At 52.3% G+C, this 23,419-nt stretch overlaps 1 protein-coding gene and 1 long non-coding RNA gene across 2 annotated transcripts; one reads left to right on the forward strand and one right to left on the reverse strand.

Moving 5' to 3' along the window:
- Nucleotides 1–952: 952 nt before the first annotated feature.
- On the forward strand, nt 953–3,569 carry LOC114867444 (uncharacterized). Its single transcript, XR_003787855.3, has 3 exons — nt 953–1,192; nt 1,616–1,917; nt 2,030–3,569. It is a non-coding gene; the product is annotated as an uncharacterized LOC114867444 (long non-coding RNA).
- Nucleotides 3,570–7,190: 3,621 nt separating this feature from the next.
- smad7 (SMAD family member 7) lies at nt 7,191–21,893 on the reverse strand. The gene is made up of 4 exons (XM_029169399.3): nt 20,390–21,893; nt 19,663–19,716; nt 16,725–16,796; nt 7,191–8,245 (listed from the first exon to the last, which is right to left on the reverse strand). The coding sequence occupies exons 1-4, from the start codon at nt 20,853–20,855 to the stop codon at nt 7,707–7,709; spliced, it is 1,131 nt and encodes a 376-aa protein (XP_029025232.1). The 5' UTR covers nt 20,856–21,893; the 3' UTR covers nt 7,191–7,706.
- Between the last annotated feature and the right edge of the window lie 1,526 nt (nt 21,894–23,419).

Genomic DNA, 23,419 nt, shown 5'->3' on the forward strand with positions numbered 1-23,419 from the left:
AGCAGCTTAAGTGTAAACAAATTATAACATTAAGATTGGGGAAATATTTATCTTTACAATTACACAAATGCCTCCAAACAGCATATTATGACATTTGTTTAAATCACTACACAAACAAATTAATCATCGGTTTGTGTGAACTGAGTCTTTGTGTTCATGTAACATTAAAGGTGTCTTTTGCTTCTTTGTGTGTGTGTGTGTGTGTGTGTGTGTGTGTGTGTGTGTGTGTGTGTGTGTGTGTGTGTGTGTGTGTGTGTGTGTGTGTGTGTGTGTGTTCCACCTCATCTCACTAATCTCACCATGTCTGCGTCTGCTCTTTAACTTTTAATGCTCCGGGTCTCAGAAGTCATTGACTTCAGGCTGTTGTTTACAACCAGCAGCACTAACACACGGCTTCACTTACTACATCAGTGTTTGTGTCTGGTACAAGTGCATTTCATCTACACAGGCTTGTCTGTTTTCTGTCTCTCCCTTTTTTCTCACCGCTGCCTCCAGGTTAGAAAACACCAGCTTCATGCGCCCATAAAAGCCGAGCCAGGCTTATTTGGATCATCTGTTCATCTTTCTGGTCCTGGTCAAGAAGCTCGTAGGACTGTACCGACGTACATGACGTTCAGAATACATGAATGCTAATAAATGTTTGTCAGTCTCCACTTAGAATCTGCACCTCTATTTGTGCTGAGAGACCGGCCTTGGTGACATTTGTTCTGACTTAATGTTTTGAAGACCTGTTTGCAGCAGAAGACGCGACAGATCGCGCTCAGCCAAAGGAAAACACTGTTTTCAAGGACAAGTGTGTTGTCAGGACGTTTTACTATTTCCTTCTTTCCCATGACTTGACTGAAGCTGCTTTAAAACAATACCCTGCGACTAAAGCTTTTCTGCTCAGTGGGGCCGCACCCACAGACTTCAGCCTCGGTCTTAGAAACCACTTGAAGTTATAGAAGTGTACAGTAACTTGGAACTATGTCTATGCCCATGATGTGCTCAGCCACAACTCAAACCTGAAACGTCTTTATTGCAGATTTCATACTATGGCTTCACACTTTTTTATGGCATTATTTGATACAGCCTGGCGGCTCAATAGGTGGAGCATAGGACTGGAAACAGAGGCTCCCCAGTTCCATCCCTGTCTCTGACCCCTGGACGCTCACATGTGGCTGCCTTAATCAACCAACTTTTAATTAATTAGGTATGTTTTGATATTTTTGATGACGATAACACTTTTTTCCATTACATACTACTCTCTTCAGTGAGACCATACTCACATCAGTCAGGCAGCAGTTCTAGACAGCTATATCTTTAGAGGATTTTTTAAATGACAATAACAATAATACATAACAATAACAATACAATAACTTAAAATTAAATACAATAAAATAAAAATAATAAATTATGGAATAAATTCCTTAAATACCCAGCAAAACACAAGCCTTGACTTTTCTCCATGTACCTGCAGCATGAAACTTTATTTACTACAGACAAAGTTTGTGCGTGTTACTGTTTCAGTTTTGTATTTTCTTAACTTCTTCTTCTTCTAATTCTTATCTTTTTTATCCAACAAACATCTTCTCTGTAACGCGAGATGAAAAACCCTTTCTCCGGCCCTTTGCAGACAAAGACCTACACATCATCGGGCGCAGAGAGCTTGTCAGCACGCTTCTCTCTCGTTCTGTGATTGTCCTCAATAACCCCGTTGGCCGTGATGAATGATGGCGGGTACTGGATGAAAGCCGGCATCTGCTTCACCTCAGCTGAAAGTCTCCGTGCGGCGCTTCATTCAGGACCATTCAATATCAGGCATCGCTGCACAAACCCGAGTGAGACGCGGAACAGAGGGAGAAACTGTTTAAGATGAAGGAGCACCTGGCTGATCATGAGCTCTATTACATGTGACAGAGTGGGATCTGGAGTGAGGTGTTTGTCTGAAAAACAGCATAAAAACAATTATTCAATTATTAATTCAAATTATTATTTCAATTAATGACGTGCGTGTTTTTCTAATGACATAACATATTTCTATTTCCAGTCTGTGGGCAGCGGGATCTTATCTTCCTCCGGCATCGTTCGCCTCCGTGGACATTGTTTCCCCGCTATCTTGGATTTCTTTGTGCCATCGCGTCTCCGCGTGTTTGTGCGGCGAGCGCCGTTTTGCCCCGGAGCGACGCGGAAGTACGTCAGCGCCGCTGGCTCCCGCTTAGAAAAAGGCCAACAGGAAAAGAGCACTCAGAGCGAGAGGAGACAGGAGGGGAGGAGAGCGGAGTCGCAGCAGAAGTGCAGACGGGAGGAGGTGAAGGACGCTGATAACCACTTACTCATCACTGTCTCACCGGGCCCATGCATCCAATTTGCAGGAAATCTGCATTAGCCTGAATTTGACATGTCTTTTGTTTATAAAGATTCTTTCTGGATGTGCGTTAAGTGTTGGGGACGCAGTGTGAGTGTGTGAGCGCGGCCCCGTCGCAGGAAGCCCCAATGCCAAAGCAATCAGCTCTTCCTGTTTTATTTAAACCTCGGGCGGTAAACAGACTCTGTTTCAGCTTCCGCTGGAATCACGACGCTCAAAACAGCCTCCTGTCTGTTTGTTGCTGAACTTTCCCAGAGCGTATTTACTTTCGCCCGCCGCGGAGCCGGCCCGCGTCTGCGGCGCTCCGCAGGGGGGCTCCCTGTTGCACGTCCTGCTTTTCTCTACAATGGAGAGCCCGCAGACTCTATGGGAGTGTTTCCAACCAAATTCATATCGAGCGAGGCCTGTGGATCGTCTGGGACTCGGGTTCTGGAAGGAATCTGGCCTTTGAAGTACCTTAAAACCTTAAAACGTTAATCGCCATGGCTGTGAAATCCACAGGAGAAAATCCATTTGACTCCATGGCAGCATAATGGATGTGGAGGCCTGAAAACCAAGACTCCCTCCATCCTGGCAAAGCATAAAAGTAAACTGGTATTTTTGGTTGATCCCAGGCTGATTGATGAGCAGAATTTATCCGTACTCTCAGTCAAGAGTGTTAAAGAGGAGCAGACAGCGGCGTCTCTGCTTCCTGGGTTCTTCTGCTACTGAGACAGGAAGCAATTAGAATAAAAGCGGAAGTTGCACTTGTCTCTAAATTCGTCCCAGGATGTTCATTCTTTATCTTTCTGTGACTCTTTTCCTCCTAACTACTGGATTAGCACCACTGCTTTGATCTGACTCCGCGTGCACGTGTGTGCTCATACTCCAAATACATGTCGATCGTCTTCCTGCTTGTGTCAGACACTCACCCCCGTGGTTCCGCCTTCATTAGTCGAGTCTATTAGTGATGCCGCCTGTTTTTTTTTCTAGCTCCAGTCTCTGGATTCTAATTTGTATGAAAGTGGGATCTGCATATTAATATTATATTAATAAATGTAATCATTAAACTAGGACACAACCGGCAATAAATGTGCTTTTTAATGCAACATAGAAAACTATTAAGCTAAAGTTGATCTTTCATATGTCATCATATGTCAAATTTTATAAAATCCCAATTTGTTGTTTAAACAAAAACTGTGTGAGGTAAGTCTCCTCCTAACATCAGTGCAACCACATATGATTTGAAGGCTGCTGTAGTGAGGGTGGGAGTGTGGACACACTAAAGGGGGGTGGAGGTCCCAGCCAAAGCGTCTCCTGCAGGAGGTGGCGTGTCGGCGTGGAGGGATTCCCGCTCCTCTGAAGTCTGGCAGACAGTATCTGGTTACTCCTGTAGGTCTGCCATGATTACCCTCCACTCACATTCCACAGCCCTCATTTACTCCAGTCCACACAGGAATCCAACCAAGTCAGCAGCACGGGCAGCGCAAGCAGGGCCAGACACACATAAACACAGGCCCCAACAAACCCAGAAGGGCTCCAGTCAGAGAGGCTCTAACAGGCCTTAACTCCAAGCATCCATCTCAGTGACCACAGTCATCGCCCCGGATTTTTGCAAACGTCTCCCTTCCTCCTCTGTGTCAGTAGCGAGTGGAGACGTGGACGTTGAGTGTGTCAGGGGTTCGCGTTTGCCGCTGTGGTGCTAACCGGTTGTAAAATGCCAGAAATGCTGTAATCCACGTGGAGACGTTTGTCGTCTCACACCAAACTGTGAGGGGCAGCGGCGGTAACGTGTGTGTGTGTGTGTGTGTGTGTGCGTGTGTGTGTGTGTGTGTGTGTGTGTGTGTGTGTGTGTGTGTGTGTGTGTGCGTGTGTGTGTGTGTGTGTGTGTGTGTGTGTGTGTCAAGCCAGCGCTCTGTCGCCTCGATGAGTCTCCTCCAGCTTGTCTCATATTCCTTCAGGTGCGATTATTGTGCTGTGTTCTGTTTGGTTGTGAGGGTTGAGTATCGGAAACAAATATCAGTTTCTCTCCACACAACTTTAATTAAAACACAGATTTATTCCCTTTCATCTGTGCAAGGCATATTTACTCAAAGTTGAGAAGAAATTGCAGAGTCGCGGGAGATTGTTTACTTACTGATGCTTCGGTAAAAACACGATTTCAGCGGCTCCACACTTCAAAGTCAATATTGTAAAGAGCGATTGGGGCCAGAGAGATGTTGCTTAAGTAACAATGAAATGTTAAAATTGACGTCTCGTCCTGAGGTGGTTGTGATAAACATTTAACATTTGATGAAGGCAGAGAGAGAGAGAGAGAGAGAGAGAGACTTGTTTCTTTCAGAAGAGAAATGAGTTTTAGCAGCCAGAATATGAGCCAGCAGTGATTATATGCACTGATTAGGTAGCTGATTAACGTGCTCATCTACATGTTTTCTCCCCTCCTCTAACTGGCATCTACATCGACTACATCGAGTTTAGAAAGTTGCCGTAGAAACGTCACAAAGCTCATCCGTCCGCTCAGACGTGGCGCTACCCGCCGTTGGCATGGAGATGAATGAGTCCCGGCGTCTGAACTCCAAGACTGGAGCTGCGACTGCAATCAGCGAACACAGAGGCGGCGTGCGTGCGTGCGTGCGTGCGTGCGTGCGTGCGTGCGTGCGTGCGTCTTCCCAGCAACCGATCGATACTGGCTCCCGATCTATCACGCAGAAAGGGCGCAGAATGTTTCTAATGACGCTCAACAAGCTGAATTCCCAGTCAGCTGATCTTGGGTTCGGTGGAGGCTGCAGTGCCGCGGTGCAGCCACATAAGCATGAGGACGGCAGAAGTGGGCGCTCCCTTCTCCAGACGACGCGTCGGGCTATTAGATATGGCTAGACGTCTCCCCACACCAGCACCAGCATCACCCCCCACCCCCACCAGCAGCTCCCACCCCCCGCTGGGAGCAGGCACGTAGACAGACCGTCTTATCCGCCTCAGGGGAGAAGGATGGGGGGGGGGGGGGGGGTGCTGGCTTTATGTCTAGGCAAGGCTGATACAGGTCCTTTCATATTGTAGAGCGCATGAATCACGTTACACCCAAAGAGCATTATTCAGTTGATCGCCACTCAAGAGGACGCTCACTTCAGGTGACCGTCGCCAAAGGTCAACTTACATTCACACTCAACACGAAGCGGCTCCTGTCTGTCTGTCGGGCTCTGGAGGCTCCGCCCCCTCAGGCCGCGACCCCGTCCTTCGACCCGTCCTCCAGGTCTGAAGATGTCAGGTTGTTCATTGGAAAAACTGTAAATAAGCAGCCACTATTCACTGACAGTGAGCAGACACCTGAGGAGCCAACGAATGCACACTGCATGGAATCTGACCGTGTGCCACGCTCTTTAACCAACGGCCGCCATCTTTACCTGTCTTCAGCGGCCACGACCTGTGCCCGGCCTTTTGGGGTGTCATACCCTTTTTCACCACACTGGTCGTCTAACACGCATCAGCCGCTGCGACCCAGAGGGGCGCTGTTTCACCAACATCACCAAGGACAAGAACAATTTAAAAAGATCATCAAAAAAGTAATTAGTAAAGGACATATTATAAATGTAAGAAATACAATGAAAATATTAATTTAAAGAATAACTAAAAATTAAGATTGTATTATTCATGTGTTCATTGTACAATGTGTTTTTTGCTGGTGTAGGTGAATCTAATTTAAGCCACTTGATTAACACTAACAATTTTATCTTCTTGATTTTCCATCATAAAAGTATAACAAGGGTCTCAAAGGGTCTTGATTTCCTTTTCCATCATATCTTGAGGATACTGGAACCATCCTATTTCTTCGAAGCCGCTCATATGAACAGCTTACATGTGTAACAGGCCGCACATGAACATGCTGCTGAAGTCTGTAATAGTTTTAATGGCATTACTGCTGTGCAGAATCGGGGTCACCCTGTCTGAGGGAAGTCATGAATAGAAGGCCATTCCTCTCTCTCACGCACACACAAAGCTCCGATTAACAGACTCGGGATTATTGTTGAGGGCACACGTACAGACACAGGCTTGAAGCGCAATGTGTCAAAGAGCAGATTGCAAACATAATTGAAATAACAAAAATTGGCCCTATAATTAATATGATAGAGGGTATGAAATATTATGGTGAAAGTAAACTGTGGCTGTTCCAAAAGTTTAATTCCTCTCTGGGTAAACTCAGGGAAACAGGGAGGAAAACGGAGTGTGACACGCTCCGCTTTCATCCCTGAGTCACTGAACATGTTGTTTTGTTCTGAATCAAATCGGAGCGTTAACAGAGACGGGAATGGGGGCTGGAAAGCGTGAAAAGTGGGTCTTGTGAATGTAGGTCTTTGAGACAGTGTGTGTGGGTAAAGCAGGCTTACAGTAGTAATCCTCTTCACAGACATCCATCTGACTAGCAACAGGACGAGGCCCAGACAGACACACGCAAACACAGGCACACACGCAGGGAATGGGTTTGTTAGAAGGAAATCCATTTCGCTTTGCCTTGTTTTCGGAAATACAATAGGTCGTAAATAGGCCATCGTCCCTAATCACATATTTCAGTCCAATCCTCTCATATCTAAGATGTCTACGTGAAGTCGTAATCTTCTAGTGTTCATTTCCCCAAAGCAGCGCCACAAATCCTTTATGCATTTGTCATTGCCTCATTAAAAACGAGGAACCACCTCCAGGAAGTCAGATCCTCTCTGGACGTATCGGTGCCTAAGACTTGTCACCGCTGCTTCCTGGCTGTGATGTCACGAGTCGGTTAATGACCGAAAGGAAGAAGAACATTTGTCCCGAAATACATCAGGAAAAGCGTTTTAAAAGGCGTAATGAGCCTGTAAGAACGGGCACGAGACAGTCTGACTCATGGGAAACGCTTTTATGATCCACATCAAGTCCTACCGTGACCCAGAGCCAGCGCTTAAACAACATTAAGAGGTTTTTAGGAATTGAGATGTTGATCCAGTTTGTATTATATACCGTAGAAGTTTAACTTGAATGAATATACCTGGATGAAAACATTATTTGTAATTTTTTTTTATTTTGGCATTTCTTTGTTTTGCATTTATATTAAGCAAAGTGCATCTTATTTTCTTTTTTCATCAACACATTGCACAATACATAAATAATGATGCATATAAAATGTCTTCATATTTACAATTAATAATATATTTATATATAACAAATACATTTTTCGCCTCTTATTTTAATTAAATCTTAGTCATTTATTAAACAAAGTCCATCAGAATCGTATAGTTTCTCCTTTTAAAACAGTCTTTTCTTTCCGCTGAACCTCTGGAACCGAAAGGGGGGAGGGTGGGCGTAGTCTGTGAGGGGAGGGTGAGGAGGGTGAGGAGGAGGAAGGCCGCTGCTATCGCGTGTTGAAGATGACTTCCAGCCAGCACGGGCAGCTACTGATGAACTGTCTGGTGTAGCACTGCCCCCAGCCCTTCACGAAGCTTATCTGCACCGTGAAGCCCGTGCGCGGCTGCTGCGTGAACTCGTGGTCGTTGGGCCTCTGCAGGGTGCCGGCCTTGTCATAGTCAAAGGCCTTGATGGAGAAGCCGGGGAACACCTTGTGCACCAGCAGCGTGCGCGAGTCCGGGTTGTCCAGTGTGGCCGACTTGATGAAGATGGGGTAGCAGCTGCGGTTGTAGACCCACACGCCGTCCGGCTCGCGCGTCAGCTGGATGCCGTAGCCGATCTTGGCCCGCACCATCTGCACCAGCTGGGACTTGTTGTCGGAGCAGAGCTGGCCCAGGCAGAAGCCGTTCCCCTGAGGTAGATCGTAGAAAATGTCCAGAGACGGCTCCTGGACCGAGTAGAGGCGCCCCACGCGTGTCTTCTCCTCCCAGTACGCCACCACGCACCAGTGGGCCCGTTCGCCAGACTCCTGCAGCGCCAGGGAATCTGGGGGAAAGGGGAGAAGGAGCTGGTCAGAGCCGAGCGAAGGGTTAACGAGCGTCGAAATGTAAAAAGAGACAGAGGAGAGGGAAGAGGTGAGTGAATGCGAATGAAGCCTGATGAGAAGAATCTAAAGCCACACCAAAGTACTCAAAGACTGCGCCTTGTGCCCCACTCCTTCCTTATTCCTGTTAAGGGAAATGGGGAATTTGCTTTAGTCCGGAGCCAAAACTACACTGTCATCCTTAATTTGTGCCACACAGGAAAACCACGCTGGAATTCCTGGACTTCGCACAAGAGGAGCAGCTCAGGCGCGGGCGGGCGGGCAAGCGTCCACACGCAGCGCGGCGTTTGTTTGAGCGTTAGATGCTTATCGTCAGTCTGTCTGTCTGTGTGCGGCGCTCTGACGTCAGCAGACTGTCCCCGTCTCCTCCCGGTAGGAACCTGCCGGTGGAACTCGCGGCCCGTCACCGTGGAAACGGATCGGGGACCGCTTGGAGTCCGGCCCGTTACCTCACAAACCTCCCCAGTCTAAGGTTTCCCCTGAGCGTGGAGCAAAAAACAGGCCTAGCGTTGGCCACGCTCCAGTTTCCAGACCCCCCCCCCCCTCTCCCCCCTCCCTCCCGCCACCTCTCCTGTCTCCCTTCAGTGTGCCTCCTGCGCCGGCTCGCTCCCACTTCATATCTCTATTCCACAGAAATCTGGCTCCAAGCTACTTCCAGCTAGAAAAGTGGGAGCCAGTCAGGCGCGAGGGAAATAGAGGGAGGCGAAGAGAGAGGGCGAGAGAGCGAGAGAGTGAGAGAGAGAGAGAAGAAGAAGAAGAAGACGAAAGAGGGGGCGGGGCCGAGGAATGCTTTCCACACATATTTCCACTGTTACTTTTGCGACTTTTCTTCCTGTCCTGATTTTTAAGTGTCTCCTGTGCCTTTAAGGTCATCATCTAATTGCCCCCCCCCCCCAACGATATGTCACAGTCACTCACACACACTCCAATCCAGGCCGGAGAAAGACACCTTTAAGAGTTAAAAAAGCTTAAAGACAGGAAATATATGTGAGGGGGGGTAAAATGAACAGAGCCCCCTCTCAGGGCCATTTCAATTGCCCCCGTCGGTTCCCATCTGACCCCGAGCCGCCCGCCCCCTCCCAGCCCCGTTTCATCCTGCGGTGGCCGCGAAGGCAACCAGTAATTTGGAAGGTCCCGTCTGAGACGCGCTGCAGCGTTAATGTGGCAGGATCTCCGTCGGGCCGAGCGGACTCACCGCGGCCTGTCATTAGCCTTCATTAGACGCGGGGGGAGGAAAAAAAAAAGACAACGCTGGCAGGAGAGAGACAGGAGCGGGAGGGGTGAGGAGGGGGAGAAAAACTGAAAGCATGCCTTCCATAAAACAAGAGGGGTTGTGTTCTTTGAAGTTGGCCAGAGCCGGGCTTCGGGGAGTTTATCGTAAATCCGCGCTCACGGGGTGCGGGGGGGTGGGAGCGGGGGAAGGGGGGGGGGGGGGGGGGGGGGGGGGGGGGGGGGTAGCTATCTCCCACTAAACGAAGGAAAGCAGCATTTATCTCGGAGATAAAGAGGAAAAATGTGTCTTTTGTGTCTCCCGACGCTTGGCTCTCTCGTGCGCGTAGGTGCAGGAGGGGGTGCGCTGCAGCGGGTGATGGTGGGCCTGGTGGCGGAGCTCACCTGTGGGGCCTCGCGTGTGCGCGTGTGCACGTGCACGTGCGTGCGTTTGTTATTGCTGAGAGAGACAGCGCCTGGCGTCAGAGGTCATTAGAGCGGCTGCCTGTCTGAGCCTGTCATTGCAGCTTGAAAACACCCTGCTATTCAGGACTACACTAACTGCCCGGCCCTCCCCTCCCCTCGCCTCCCTCCCTCCCTCCCTCCCTCCCTCCCCCCACGAACTCAGAGTGGTAGTAAGTGAGAACCGCAGAGGGAAGGAGAGGCAGCGCGATGAGCAACAGTGAAGCAGTCGCGTTCTAGTCCCTTAATGGAAATAGAGACTAAACTATTTACATTAGATCGGTTTCAAACACACGTTCTGCTGTACTGTACCCGACGGGGCCGAGAACGTTACACAAGCGCCTTCAGCCTGAGGCCTCGCGTCTCCGACGGCGGCGTCTTAGCGTTAAGACGTTTAACCACGTCACCGTCGCAAAGGGAACAATGGCGCGACATTAAATATAGCTGCAGACGCCTGTCCGGCCCGAAGCGGCCCGGGGCTCAGCCCGGCCCGGCCCGTCCCTGTTCTGCTCCGACTCCTCCACCTGCGGGCCGTGTTCACAGCCTGTCCCGACAGCAGATGAGCTTACGCCTCATGAGCACGCACGCATCCACACACCTTGTTGCGAGTGCGAGGCTCGTTTAACTGAATTTAAATTTTTTAACACGCTGCTGTGTGTGTGTGTGTGTGTGTGTGTGTGTGTGTGTGTGTGTGTGTGTGTGTGTGTGTGTGTGTGCGCTCCTCGCGTTACAGCCTGACTATTTCTATTGCAGCTGCCTGATGATGTCGTTACAGCGTCTGTGGCCAGGCGCTCTGTCCTCAGAGAGTTTTTCCAGCACTGTCCCAGTCTGTCTGTCTGTCTGTCTGTCTGTCTGTCTGTCTGCCTGCCTGCCTGTCTGCCTGCCTGCCTGCCTGCCTGCCTGCCTGCCTGCTCTCCCCTCCAGCCCGGGCGTCTCGGGCCTCTCCTCGCTGCAGATAAGCCCGGGGCCATCTGTCACGCCGGCCCTTTCTGCATGTCTGCTTCTGCTCTCTCCTATTCTGGCTCATGCCCCTGTGGCTGACACATAACCTACACCTCCCCCCACCCCCCAAAAAAATTAATAAAAGGCAGACAGACAGGAGCGCAGCAGTCCCAGGTTTGTTTGTCGTACGATAACGGGCCTTGTTAAAGGAATCTTTACGATACAAGAAGCCGTAGAAGCAGCTGGTGCTAGTCGCATGGACGTCAGCCATTACCAGCGCTGTGCAAACAAAAACAGCATATTGCCACGTCCCCTATGCGTTTAATGGATGGATCAGCTGATGCACAAACAGGGACGCTCATCAGAGGCATACTGTGAATATTTACGGGCAAAATATTTTATCCATAGCATAAGGATTTGGCAGACACACACACATGCTGCGGGCTTCCCCATGGATTTTAATGGTCCATGATAGGACGCTACGCTAGCCGAGACAAATGGTAGAAGGGAGGAGGGACAGCCGGGATGGGGGTGGTGGAGGTGGTGGGGGTGGGGTGACGGCAACGCACTGGGTGTTTCTCTCAGGGGCCAGAAACACAGTCTGGAAAGGTTAATCATTACCTCTGCCTGACTCCACAGACACTGGGTCACTACTATTCTTAGTCAACACAGTCAGAATAACACACACACACACACACACACACACACACACACACACACACACACACACACACACACACACACACACACACACACACACACACACACGACTCTATCGCTATTGATAAATGGTGAGGAGATTGGAGACCTGCCTCGTATCGGCGCCTCAGAGCTCAGTCTCTGGTTTGAATGTGTGAGGACGGAGACGTCGCGGGGCTGAACGGAGGAACGGGGGAGATGAAGGGAGCAAGTTGAGGGAGGGGAGGAAGGAAGGACTGTTCACAGGGCCGCATTTTCTAAGTCAACACCCGCTCTCTCGCCGGGAAAAGTCTATTCCAAAGGTCGAGGGTCACCGAAGGCATTCCTTTTGTTCCCTCTGCCCGCGTTAGCTGTAACATTTAGCCCGCTTGACTTTGCGAGTTAATCCAAGTTCGAGGAGCCGGCGGCCGACCTGTTGTCTGTAGCGCTTCCCCCCCCTGTATTCCTCAACAGCGAGAAAAGGCCTCGCGAGAAAGAGAAAGGTCAGAAGATCTGTGTCATTATGTGACTGATCAGCTGGACAGCCAAAGCTACAGCAGCCTATGGGTGTAGGCTAACAGCCTAGCTGCCAGCTACAGAGGCCAGTGAACTCCTGTTTATGATTCATAATGAACAGGGCTGTATTTTAGTAGCTGACACAGGAAGTGCCTCCTCAGGTGACAGGTTATAAAAGAAGACGTGTCTTCGCCCCCCCCGAGCCAGGAAACGTAAATGAGCCCTGGTGGCAGGAAAACCACACAGGGGAGTGGCACCGTCTCGCTATCTAGCGATCTGACTCCTCTCAGAAGCACAGACACAGGGAACGAGCTGCAGACACGCTAACGCTAACATGAAGCATCCGGCCCGCGACCAGGAAGGAGATAAGGGGAAGAAACGCTGCGCGTTTGCCTAATGCCTCCATCTGCGGTGTAATTTTCTCTGAGTGGACGCTTCTGCTATAATTACACGACTCGTGTGTCTGCATGTTGTTTTTCTGAGCCCGAGATGAAATACAAGGTTTTCATCATTAAAAATGCATCTTTCCTTTTGGGTAATCACAGGACTCAACAAAGGACATTTTGTTCCCCTCTAGCACCTCTGTCCTTCTGCTTAGTTATTACTATGCTGACCCACACACACACACACACACACACACACACACACACACACACACACACACGGTGCCAGGCAGGCGGCGTGATGTCATCGTCTCACTGACCCGCGGGCTCGGTCTCCCGGAGCCGTTTACACACACACACGATCAGACGTGCGGCGCTATGGGCCGATGGACAGACAAGCCAAACAATCATCCGCATTGTCACGGCGGCGAAAATACCGTGGGAACTAAATAGAGACATCACAGACGGCGACAGACAACCAGCAGAGCCAGTTGTGTGTGTGGCCGGCGCTTTTGTTTAGTTGCTGCTTTGTTATTAATAATTACGCGCCGCTGTATGTGTGTGTGTGGGTGTGTGTGTGTTCATGTGGTCTGTTACAGAGATGTGACTGCGAACAGACAGAGTGAGACACACACACACACACACACACACACACACACCTGCAGTCTGAGTATGCAAGAGACGAGCTGCCTACATGAATGAGCAGGCACGAGGGTGGAGACACACACACACACACACACACACACACACACACACACAGGAATGTGTCTCCATTTATCCCCCTCTGCTCCTTCATCCTTCTAAACAGGGCTTCTCTCCCTCTCCCCCTCCCTCCCTCTCTCCCCTTCACACGCTCTCGTTCGTATCTTCATGCACTGAGCTAATGTCAAAATCCACTTCCACACGGCGACTGCAAAACCAAAACAATGTTTATCTTGTTCTGGGCGTCCCTCCAGCTCCGGTTCAGGCCTAACTCTGCGCAGCCGATCTTTCAATCAGGGGAACTACGCGACGGCGAGCTCACGTTTTTCACCAGAAACGCTATCTGGATGCTGCGCTACGACGGCGCGGCTCCACTTCCTCCGCCTGCTCTCGTCTTCTCGCCCCTCTCCACATCCTCCGCCGCCGCGCGCTGCTTTTTCGATTTGCGCAGCATAATGACACAGGGCGGGGAAGCGGAGGGGCGGCCAAAACCAAAATTAAATCCCTTGCCAAGTGGCGGCTTGGCTGCCGTGCAAGGAGAGGAAGTGGGGAGTAATGAGAGATCCTGGCCCGGCTCGGAGCGGCCCGGCTCCGCTCGCTGGCGAACACGCAACCTCCAAATTACAGAGAACAGGGCTGAGCTGCTGGCCGTCGCGCTTCCCCACCCAAAGCCGCCATCTTCTCTCCCTTTTCATTCCTCCCTCTTAATGTTTGAGCAGGCGACCATTAAAAAGAAGACTCACGCGATAAGGGAGGATTATTAGGCCTCTACATTTAAACCCATTCTTTCCTTCCTCCCTGTTTTCTTTCTGCTTGGTGGACTTCGGTGTTTGCTTTCCGTCAAGACGAGGCCTCGGCTGCCTCCCTGTCCGCTCGCCTTTTCCTCAAAGACATGAGGTCACATCCTGCGCAGCCCTTTCCTCTCCACGCTAACCCAAACAAGGCAGGAATGCCGGCAGCCGGCGCGGACTGAGGCCGCTCTGTTCCTCAGCGCCTCCGATCTCCGAGGACGCCGAAAAGGATCGCTTCCTCTGGGCCGACGGCGGCGCGGGTCCGCCCGGCCCGAAGCGCGCTTCCTGTAAACAACAAACAGCGCGCGGGGCCTATTCTGTCCCCCGGACCCAGAACGGGTTGGATTTAATGGGCCGGGATGCCGCGGCTAAATTTAATCCCTGTCACAGTGTGTGATGAAGGTTATAACTGCAGCCAATTCGCTGGATGACTAATTGACTGGGTGAAGGACTGGCCCGACTGTCTGTCCGGCGAGGGGACTGGCTGCTGGTATAAGAATACGACGCAGCCTAAATTTAACTGGCACTGGGAGGAAGCTCCTGTGTGACAGTCGGCCGTGCGCCAGGACTCGCACCAGGTCATTCTATCCGCGTGTGTGTGTGTGTGTGTGTGTGTGTGTGTGTGTGTGTGTGGACTGGATCCGTTTACACGTGGGCCCTCGGGGTCAGTCCCCCCTGGCACCAGCAGGCATGCCAGCGACACACACAGACCCAGCGCCAGGACCTCGTGCATCCACTAAAGCTCGGTTCTGACCCGGCGGGCCGGCACCACCACCACTCCACAAACCGCCAGTTCCCCAAAATCCCTCTGTTCGCTTCCTGGGCGACCCTTCACCCCCCCCCCCCCCCCCCCCCCCCCCCCCAGGCCCGGCCCTCGACCCGCGTCACCCCGAGATCAACACCCTGACACCCGGCTCCAGGCCTGCAGCCACGGGCCCCCTCCTCCCCCCTCCTCCCCCGCTCTGTTCCAGGCTGATGACGTGAGCCAGCACGAGAAGCTTTGGAGCTGGCAGCCTGGCAGGCAGCCTAGTTTGCATTTGCTCTTGTCGCTGTCGCAGCTCACTTAACTCCTTCCAGCCCGGTTGGCGGAGGAGAATGTGTACTTTTACCAGAGGAATTAGGGAAATGCCCATGTCTAATTCATAGCATAGACACAGCTCATTTACTAATCTACTATAGTTCCTTCCTAAAGCCAAAAAGCATCTAATTATTTTATTGCAATGCAGAGAAAGTGGAGCACAACTCTTCTCAGTCGTCTTCCCTTAAAGCCACACTCCTCTTTCTTTAGTCCTCCTCTCAGCAAATACGTCTGAGGACGTAAAAAGGCGAGGGTGAGTGAATTAGAAGGTCAGCGGCAGGCCTCTGGGAGAGCCATGTTTCTTTTGTCGGGGCCCCAGGGGGAGGGAGGAGAGGAGGGATGGAGCCAAAGAGGGCCTGTGTGGGGAGCGAAGGAGGAACGGAGCAGCCTGTTTGTCTGTTCTGGCCCGGCTTTGCCAGGGAAATCATGGGGGCAGAGCGCTTGGGCCATCGCGCCCTGGCCTTTTTACCCCGGCGGCGTTTTCTGAGGAGGCCCATTCAGCGGCCGCGCCGGCCACCGCTGCTATGTCATCCTCGCCAGGAAGAAAAACAGGGGAGGAGGACGGGGGAGGAGGGGGGCGGCGGCGTGCGCGCCTCGGCGAGGGGGGGAAGCGCAGGGGCGCCTGTAAAGACGCCAGTTCTTGGGTTTCACCGTTTGAACTGGGCCTGAAATGTGTCTTTAGTTAATGCACGGAGGGAGGGAGGGGGGGGAGGGAGGGAGGGGGGAGGAGAGGAGAGGAGACGCTGATTTGGTTCTGCTGCTCTTGTAAGCAACCTCCCCTAATCTCTCCCCCCATCTAGGGACACGCAGGCATATATATACGCGGGCAGCCCCCCCCCTCCTCCCCCCACCACCAAACAAAGGAGGGGGAAAATGGGCAGCGAACACCAACTGACATAAAACAGGCTTTAAAGGCCCGGTAATGAGAACCATCTGAGGCGGAGGGGAGCGGGGAACAGGACGGGCCGATCCGACGGCGGCCCGAGAACAAGCTCTCCCTCTCATGAGCGCCGCCTCGGCCCCGTAGCCTGCGGACAGGGCGCTGAGTAAGGAAAGCGCCGCTGCCAAGGGGGATTATGGGAGAAAAGCCGAGGAAGCCCGAAACACATACTGCATGCGAGCAGGGGGGAAGAAAGGCTCCCGTGTCTCGCTCTTCACCCACACACAGAGCCCGGAGGAGCGCGAGGCGTCCACAAAGCGTCCCCTGTGCGCACAAACACACCCAAACAAACAGTCGCATGTCGGTCGGAGCCCTGCTTTTACGGCCCTCGCCCCCCCCCTCGCCGCCGCCGCCGCACGCACACGGCGCATTCTTCTCCAAACAACGGCTTGTCGTGTTTGTCTTCCATTACAACGCGACACGGAACGGGGATGAGAGGGAGAGGAAGGGGAGAAGAAGAGAGGCGCGTTGTTCAAAGAGCCAGGAGGGAGGAATTCGTGGGGATGTGGGAGAAACACACCGAGCCTCTTTCACTGGCTTTTTATTACAGAGGGGAAGCAGGGGCCCCCACAATCACGGCCTCATCATCACAAGCACGGAGGGAGGCGCGCGTGTGTGTGTGTGTGTGTGTGTGTGTGTGTGTGTGTGATGGGAGGAATGCATGAGAGAAGGAAACGAAAGGGGTAGAACAGGAAAATGAAGGAAAACACTGGTGTTTACCTGAAAGCCCCACGGGGGCCGAGTACGTCGTTCCCCCAGTATCACTGGATGAAGGTCCAGAGTCTGGAGAATCTGAGGGAGAGAGAAAGAGAGACTTTGGATTAGTGAAGTGTGTGTGTGTGTGTGTGTGTGAATGGAGACGGCAAAGCAGCAGCTGTGAGGCCATCAATCACTCCAGTGAAATCAATGCCTAATGAAGACGCTGACGATGAAGCTCACATGCACGCGCGCACACACACACACACACACACATACACACACACACACACACACACACACACACACACACACACACACACACACACACACACACACACACACACGATAATCCCCCATAATCCACTGCTTCAGGAGGAACGCTAGCAACACAGCTCTTCGTAGACGCGCTGCTGATCTGGAAAGATGCTTCGGGATCGGGACTCTGATCCCTGCTCAATATTCAAACACGGATCCGATATTAGAAGACGCTTCGCGCTCGGGGCCTCCCATTTTAATTGAGATACTGCTCTGATAATTGAGCCTCCCGTTACTCAGCTTCCCTCAACCAAAAGTCAGAGCAGTTCCACCGACAGCGAAGTCGGCCATGTTTTTGTTTGCTCCCTCGTGTGTGTGTGTGTGTGTGTGTGTCCTTAAATCACACACGCATGAGGCCTTTGCGTCTGAACGCCCCTCAACTAGTTTCAACATGACGCAGAATTGGAGCTTGAACCAAAGGACGGCTGCCTTTAGCGTTCAGTACCCGTACATTCCTTTCCCTCAACGTCAACCCAGGGTCCATTCATGCGCGGCGCCAAGCGAGGGGTCGGCTCCGCTCGGACTCATCGAGCGTCGTCCACGTGGACGGCGGTGCTGGAGATCCTCTGGGCGGAGCGGCAGCAGCGATGAAGTAATAGAGAGAGAGGCCCGAGGCCCGGATCGGCCCGGCCCGTTACCTGGCCCGCTTTCATTGGCCGCCAGCAGCCTTGCCCCGGTCTCCCGGGCAACGCTTCACAGCCGACCACAGGACTGAAGGGGCATCAGAGAGAAAGCGCTGAACAGACTGTGATTCATGTCGGCCCGCAGCTGGAACAAGGCGGCGCTTCACGTCCAGGCCGCTTTTCATACTGACCGCTGCCGCCGGAGCGGAGCGGACCGGACCGGCACCCCGACGCGAACGACCCCGCTTCCTGCTCGCCGACATCATAAAACCATCATGAAATCCACCGCAGGCAGATGTACACAACATCTGAAGCCGCCTGAAATGCAACTATGCGTGTTTCTGAACACGGTGGCGCTTTAACGCAGCCTTATATAAAACACATACAAGCAATAGGGGAGAAAATTGTAATAGCCTACAGTAATGAGAAGCAGTTGATGACTGACAGCCCCCTGAGGCACTTGGGAAAAACCTGTCTTTCTGCATAATCTATCCAGTGTGTGTGTGTGTGTGTGTGTGTGCAGCCTGCTCCATTGTCCTATTAATATATGTTGTCTTTCACCCCCACCGTCTCCAATATTGAGACACACAGACAGACAGAGTCTCCTTTGATTAACCACAGCTGCAGCTGCATTGACTGAATGCAACTAAACAAGGAAATGGAGGAGCAGGTGAGGCGACGACTAAAGTTACGACAACACAAGGCTTTAAAGAAGTATTTTAAGACTCCACTCGGAGGAAGACAAGGGCCCCTGATGATATTTTCCTCGTGTGCCGCTGTCGTTGGCCGCGTTTATTTCCCACATCCAGTTCGAGCACGTTTTTTTTTTTTTTTTTCAGTTCACTCGAGGAGGGGAAACGGGGGGGTGGTGGTGACATGTGTTGTGTAATCACTTCCTTTGTCTGCATCCAGCGTGCATTTCCTATTTACCTTTGTTTCCCCCCCAACAGTGGAAAGTCTCCGAACGAGGCGCCCGCACCAGCGGCAGACATCAGATCGGCATAAAGCACGCGTCACTCAACGGTTTGGATCCATTCTGCCTCGTGTTTGAGGCTTCGGAGACGCTTTTCAGGTAAAACAATATCACTGACGCCTGGTAAATAAAGATGACAAAGGCGGAGGGAGAGGGGGGTTGGGGGGGGGGGGGGGGGTGAAGAGCCACAGCTGCAGCTGCTATGACTTCCTATTGTTTCCACTCACTGAAAGCCACTTTCTCCTTCTCCACTAACTGGCCGACTGGCCATTGTTTGACTGCGTGCTCTTCCTGCGCTGACAGACGACGTTTATACCCGACACGAAGCGGGGGCGCCTCTGATTATGGCCTGAAATGTGGCACGCTTTAAAGCGGACTTAACGGCGCGACCCGGCGGCGAAGTCGCACGCGAAAAACAACCGGGGGCGAAGCTTGTTATAAAAAAGACGGATGAGATCCCGGCCGCCTTCGACCGGTCCATAAAACAAACCCAAACAAGAGGCGCGCGGTGGTGAAGGCCTAATCTGATGATTAATTCAGCTGATAAAGACAGACTGGCACCACTGTCTGTCTGTCTGAGTCTTTCACAATAGATAGATGGACACACAAACAAACAGCCATGCAACTCCCCCACCCTCCCACACACACACACACACACACACACACACTGCCCCTGGTGACGTGCCAGTCAGTCAGTCAGTCAGTCTATAGCTGGTATCTCAACTTTGTGCTGCTTTGTCCTGGCTGCCAGCCATGCTAGAGCTGCCCAGCCAGCCAGGCGTGCCACTCCACCGCTATCATAAATCACAACACAACATTTCCTACACACACACACACACACACACACACACACACACACACACACACACACACACACACACGCACTCTCCAATGAACTGCAGGAGCCCCGGGTAAGACTATATGCATGTGTAATGTCAGACACATAAGACGGCACATGGATGTGTGTGTGTGCGTGTGTTTGCGCGTGTCTGTTTTGCGAATATAAGACAACACATGCATTGATGTTTTCCACGTAGGTCGAACTCACCTGGTGGTTTAAGGTAGTCCATGGGATAGCGCGAATACGGAGGAGGAGGGGACTCTGCCGAGAGAGAGAGAGAGAGAGAGAAGAGCATGAGAAAAAAAAGCAAGTGAGAGATCTGAACTTTATGATAAGTGTTGTCATTCTTCGGGGCGAAAAGGGGGGTTTGTGTCTGTCAGCTCAGCCCGGAGAGGCAGTGAGCGAGCGTGGCCGGGCGGCTATTGCCTTTCATTGGCAGGCAGATAAACAGGGGGCCGCCTGGCGCCAGGAGGGCCACTATCAGCGTCTAGGACAAACTGAGATACGGGCCCCGCTCGCTTTTTTTTGCCCAGGACGCCAAGTAAGCGCGCGCGCGCGCGCACGCACACGCGCGCGCACACACGCAAACACTCACAGAGCGTGGAAACTTCACCGCGGAAAGACCGTAAAGCCCTGCCCGGGTTGGAAATGCCTGCCGTGATCTCTGCTAAGAAATCACAACTCGGCGTCCGCTTTTTAACGCGACGCCATAATAAAAGTTTATGACGACGCGGTGACGGAAACACGAGGACGGCGCGTTTCCCACACAGGTCGAGCTCGACCCTACGGAAACTTAAGACACGTGTGCCAACAGAGGTGATGTCACTCGAATTAGTCTAATTAGAAGCGAGCAGTCCGATAAGAAACTGACACTGAACATGCACCAAACGCCGTTCAACAGCATCATTATCATTATCATTAGAACCCAGCTCACCTAGTTCACAAAGCCTGCTCATGTGGTGCGGGTTGCAGCAAACGAGCTCCGGGTTGATTTTCCCGTAGGATTCACAGCAAGACAGCCTCTTCAGCTCCGAGGAATGCCTGAGGTCCGGCCACCTGAACACTTTGTAGAGCAGCATGGGGAGAGAGTAAGACTGTTGACCCACTTTGGCGTCCACTTTGCTGGGCAGGAGCAAGCAGGGGCTCCTGGCGCCCCCCTTGGACTCCACCGCCTGCAAAAGCACCTCTAATTGTTTTTCTTTGATCTTTTTCAGGATCGAGTGGGTCAACGCTTTCAATTCAGCCTCGGACCCGGCGTTGGACTTGGCCACCTTTGTCGCTTTGCCCATGCAGCAGCCCTCCGAGCCATGCGTCCCTCTATCCACCTCCCCGTCGCCCTCCACGGGCGCACGGCTCCTCCAGAGTCGCCGGACGAGCCCCGATCGTTTGGTCCTAAACATGCGGGACGAAAAGAGGGTTTCCCGGCTAAAGAACGAGCATGGTGTCCGCAAATCATGAAGATTCCGGGATCTGAGTCCAGGCAAAGACAAGCAGCCTGAGAGAACGCGGCGGAGAAACGGGGAGCCGGACGCGCAGAGGGATTCTGTAGCATACGCCAGTCTCCGTTCCGTCTGCGGACCGGATGACCCAAATCAGTCGAGGTTCGCGGGACAGTCAGCGTTCGCTCCGGGGATAAAGAAGCATCACCTCCGGACGATCCTCCGGGAATGAGCCGAGCAGCGCGTCCACCTCTCCAGCGGCAGGGGGTCGGCTAAAACAGCGGCATGTGGACGGAACGTGCTGCAGCTACTCAGTGGGCGATGAGCCGCCTGGCGCCGCGGTCTGACCCCGTTAAACACACGCGGCGTCGATTTTCAGCACGGAGCGTCAAAGCGTGTTGCTGCCAGTGCGCATCGGCGGTGCTGGAAATCCGACGAACTGGGGCCTAATGAAGCCGAGAGCTACCACAGTTATCCCATGAAACGCGAAGCCCGTCGCCGCGTCTTCAAGAGCATTAATCCGGGAAAAAAAAACCCTTGATCCGACTGCACAAAGTGGGTTCTGTCCGCCGGGCTTCACGAGGCGTTTTATCCTTTAACGTCCGAATGTGCCACCGGTGCGCAGAGGATGCGGTCCGCCGCCTGTTAGAAGCCAGGGAGCGGATCCGGGAGCTCTAACCCGAGTCGAAAGCCAGAAAGGAGGGGGAAAAAAACGCCAGAACAGACCCTCGGGTTCCGTCCAGGCGCCGAGCCTCGTAGCCTATTTTACCAGCCGACGGCCGCCGAGCAGCGGAATAATCCAGCCTCGTATCGCACGCGAAGTTTCCGCGTCCTGTGTGGAAGAAAGCGAGCCGACGAGTGATCTCGAGGGGGGTGAACGGCTCCGAGTCTGCGAATGAGGCGGATGGTTTGGGTGCCCTTGCTCCGTCTCCAGTCTCCAGTGCGCATTGACGCGCCCGGTCACGTGTGCGTCTAGACACCCTGTCGCTTAAAAGAAATGTGATTGTGTTGCGCAAACAACAGATCAAGTGGAGCCCACAGAACGCGCGCACGGACGCACGCAGACGCGCGCGCGCGCGCGCGCACGGACACGGACGCACGCGCGCGCACACACACACAAAAGTTAAAACGATTTCTCAGAAAAAAAGTTGCCAAAGAATAAAGTTGAGAAAACGAGAATGAGGTCGGGAAACTATAGTAGTTAAGACAAATGGTAAAATCTATCTATTAAATGATTTGTGTAAAACACTTAAACATTAAATAAATTATAAAGCTGAGATGAGTGATTATTTCAAACACTGTGAGAAACATTTTGTACCTGTAATGAGGAAACCTGATGTGCCTGTGTTTTTTTATTCAAGACATTGTTTATATTAAAGCACATATATACGTAAAGACAAAGTCAGTACAACACTGCTCTTAATGTTTTGTTCTGTCGTCATTTTGACCCGCGTTACTCTCATTTGGTTCAATGCTGAGGTGTTTCCTCCTCAACTGAGCCCCTCGGCCCGTGAAGTTCTACTAATCAAATAAATGCTCATCTTTAATCCGCAGATGCACAAAATCGAGAGTTGGGGATTATAATTGGACCCTCCACGCCGGTGGAGTGGGTGCGATGCGGGGGGGGCGTTGGTGCCTGCCAGACTGAGCGTAGGGAGAGAAAGACCCACTTTCAAGCTGTCCGAAGCGCAGATGGAGCGCGCTGCTGCCGCCCTCTGGACGCCTGTTCTTTCCCGATTACAGCAGGACGCGCGTGTCCGCTGCGTTTGCCCGTCCGTTAACGGCACAACTGTTTCCACCTATTTGTCCATCAGCCGAGGACCAGTTTGCTCCCGCGTTGGTTGAAGGTGCGCGGAACCAAACTGAAATGAACACATGGGGAGACGGGAACGTACGGAGGAACCGCCGATACTTTCCGTCTTTCAAACTGCGCTTCATTGCAAAGTGCCGGACAAATGAACTTTCTCCCCAGTATGTATGAGAGTGCGTCTCCTCAGTAGTCCCAATTGTCCTCCCTAGACAGACAGTAGGAGGAGGGGAGCCGCAGCAGTATGTTAATGTGCCAGTAAGCCAGTATAGCTGCAGGGCAGGGGGGTGGGTGGCTGATAATGATGATAGGAGAGATGTGCGGGGGTTGGCGGTGTGTGTGTGTGCGTGCGTGCGTGCGTGCGCGTGGATGGGGGTAGTCAATAGCTCATCCCCGCATTGTCCCAGGATCCCCCATTGGCGCCGCGCAGGAGCGCAAAGGCCCAAAGGGCGCAGGCGACTGCGCCACCGCTTTTTAAGGTAGCCTGGAAGCAATCAGTCAAGGGAAAAGGTCTGTCAGAGGAACTGTGGAAGTGGCTGCAGACGTACATTATCCCCTCCCCTCTCTCTCTCACTCTGCATCTCTTTTGTGTGCGACTGCTCTCCAGGCTCCAGGAAGTAGTCAATTTTATCTAACCGTTTTCCATTCCAGTCTGGTTGGAGGAGTCTGCAGAAAGGTGCAGCGCAGGGTTTGAGTTAACCTCTTGCAGCCACGTTCG

The sequence above is a fragment of the Betta splendens genome, chromosome 12 (genome assembly GCF_900634795.4).
Source record: "Betta splendens chromosome 12, fBetSpl5.4, whole genome shotgun sequence".
Lineage (NCBI taxonomy): Eukaryota > Metazoa > Chordata > Actinopteri > Anabantiformes > Osphronemidae > Betta > Betta splendens.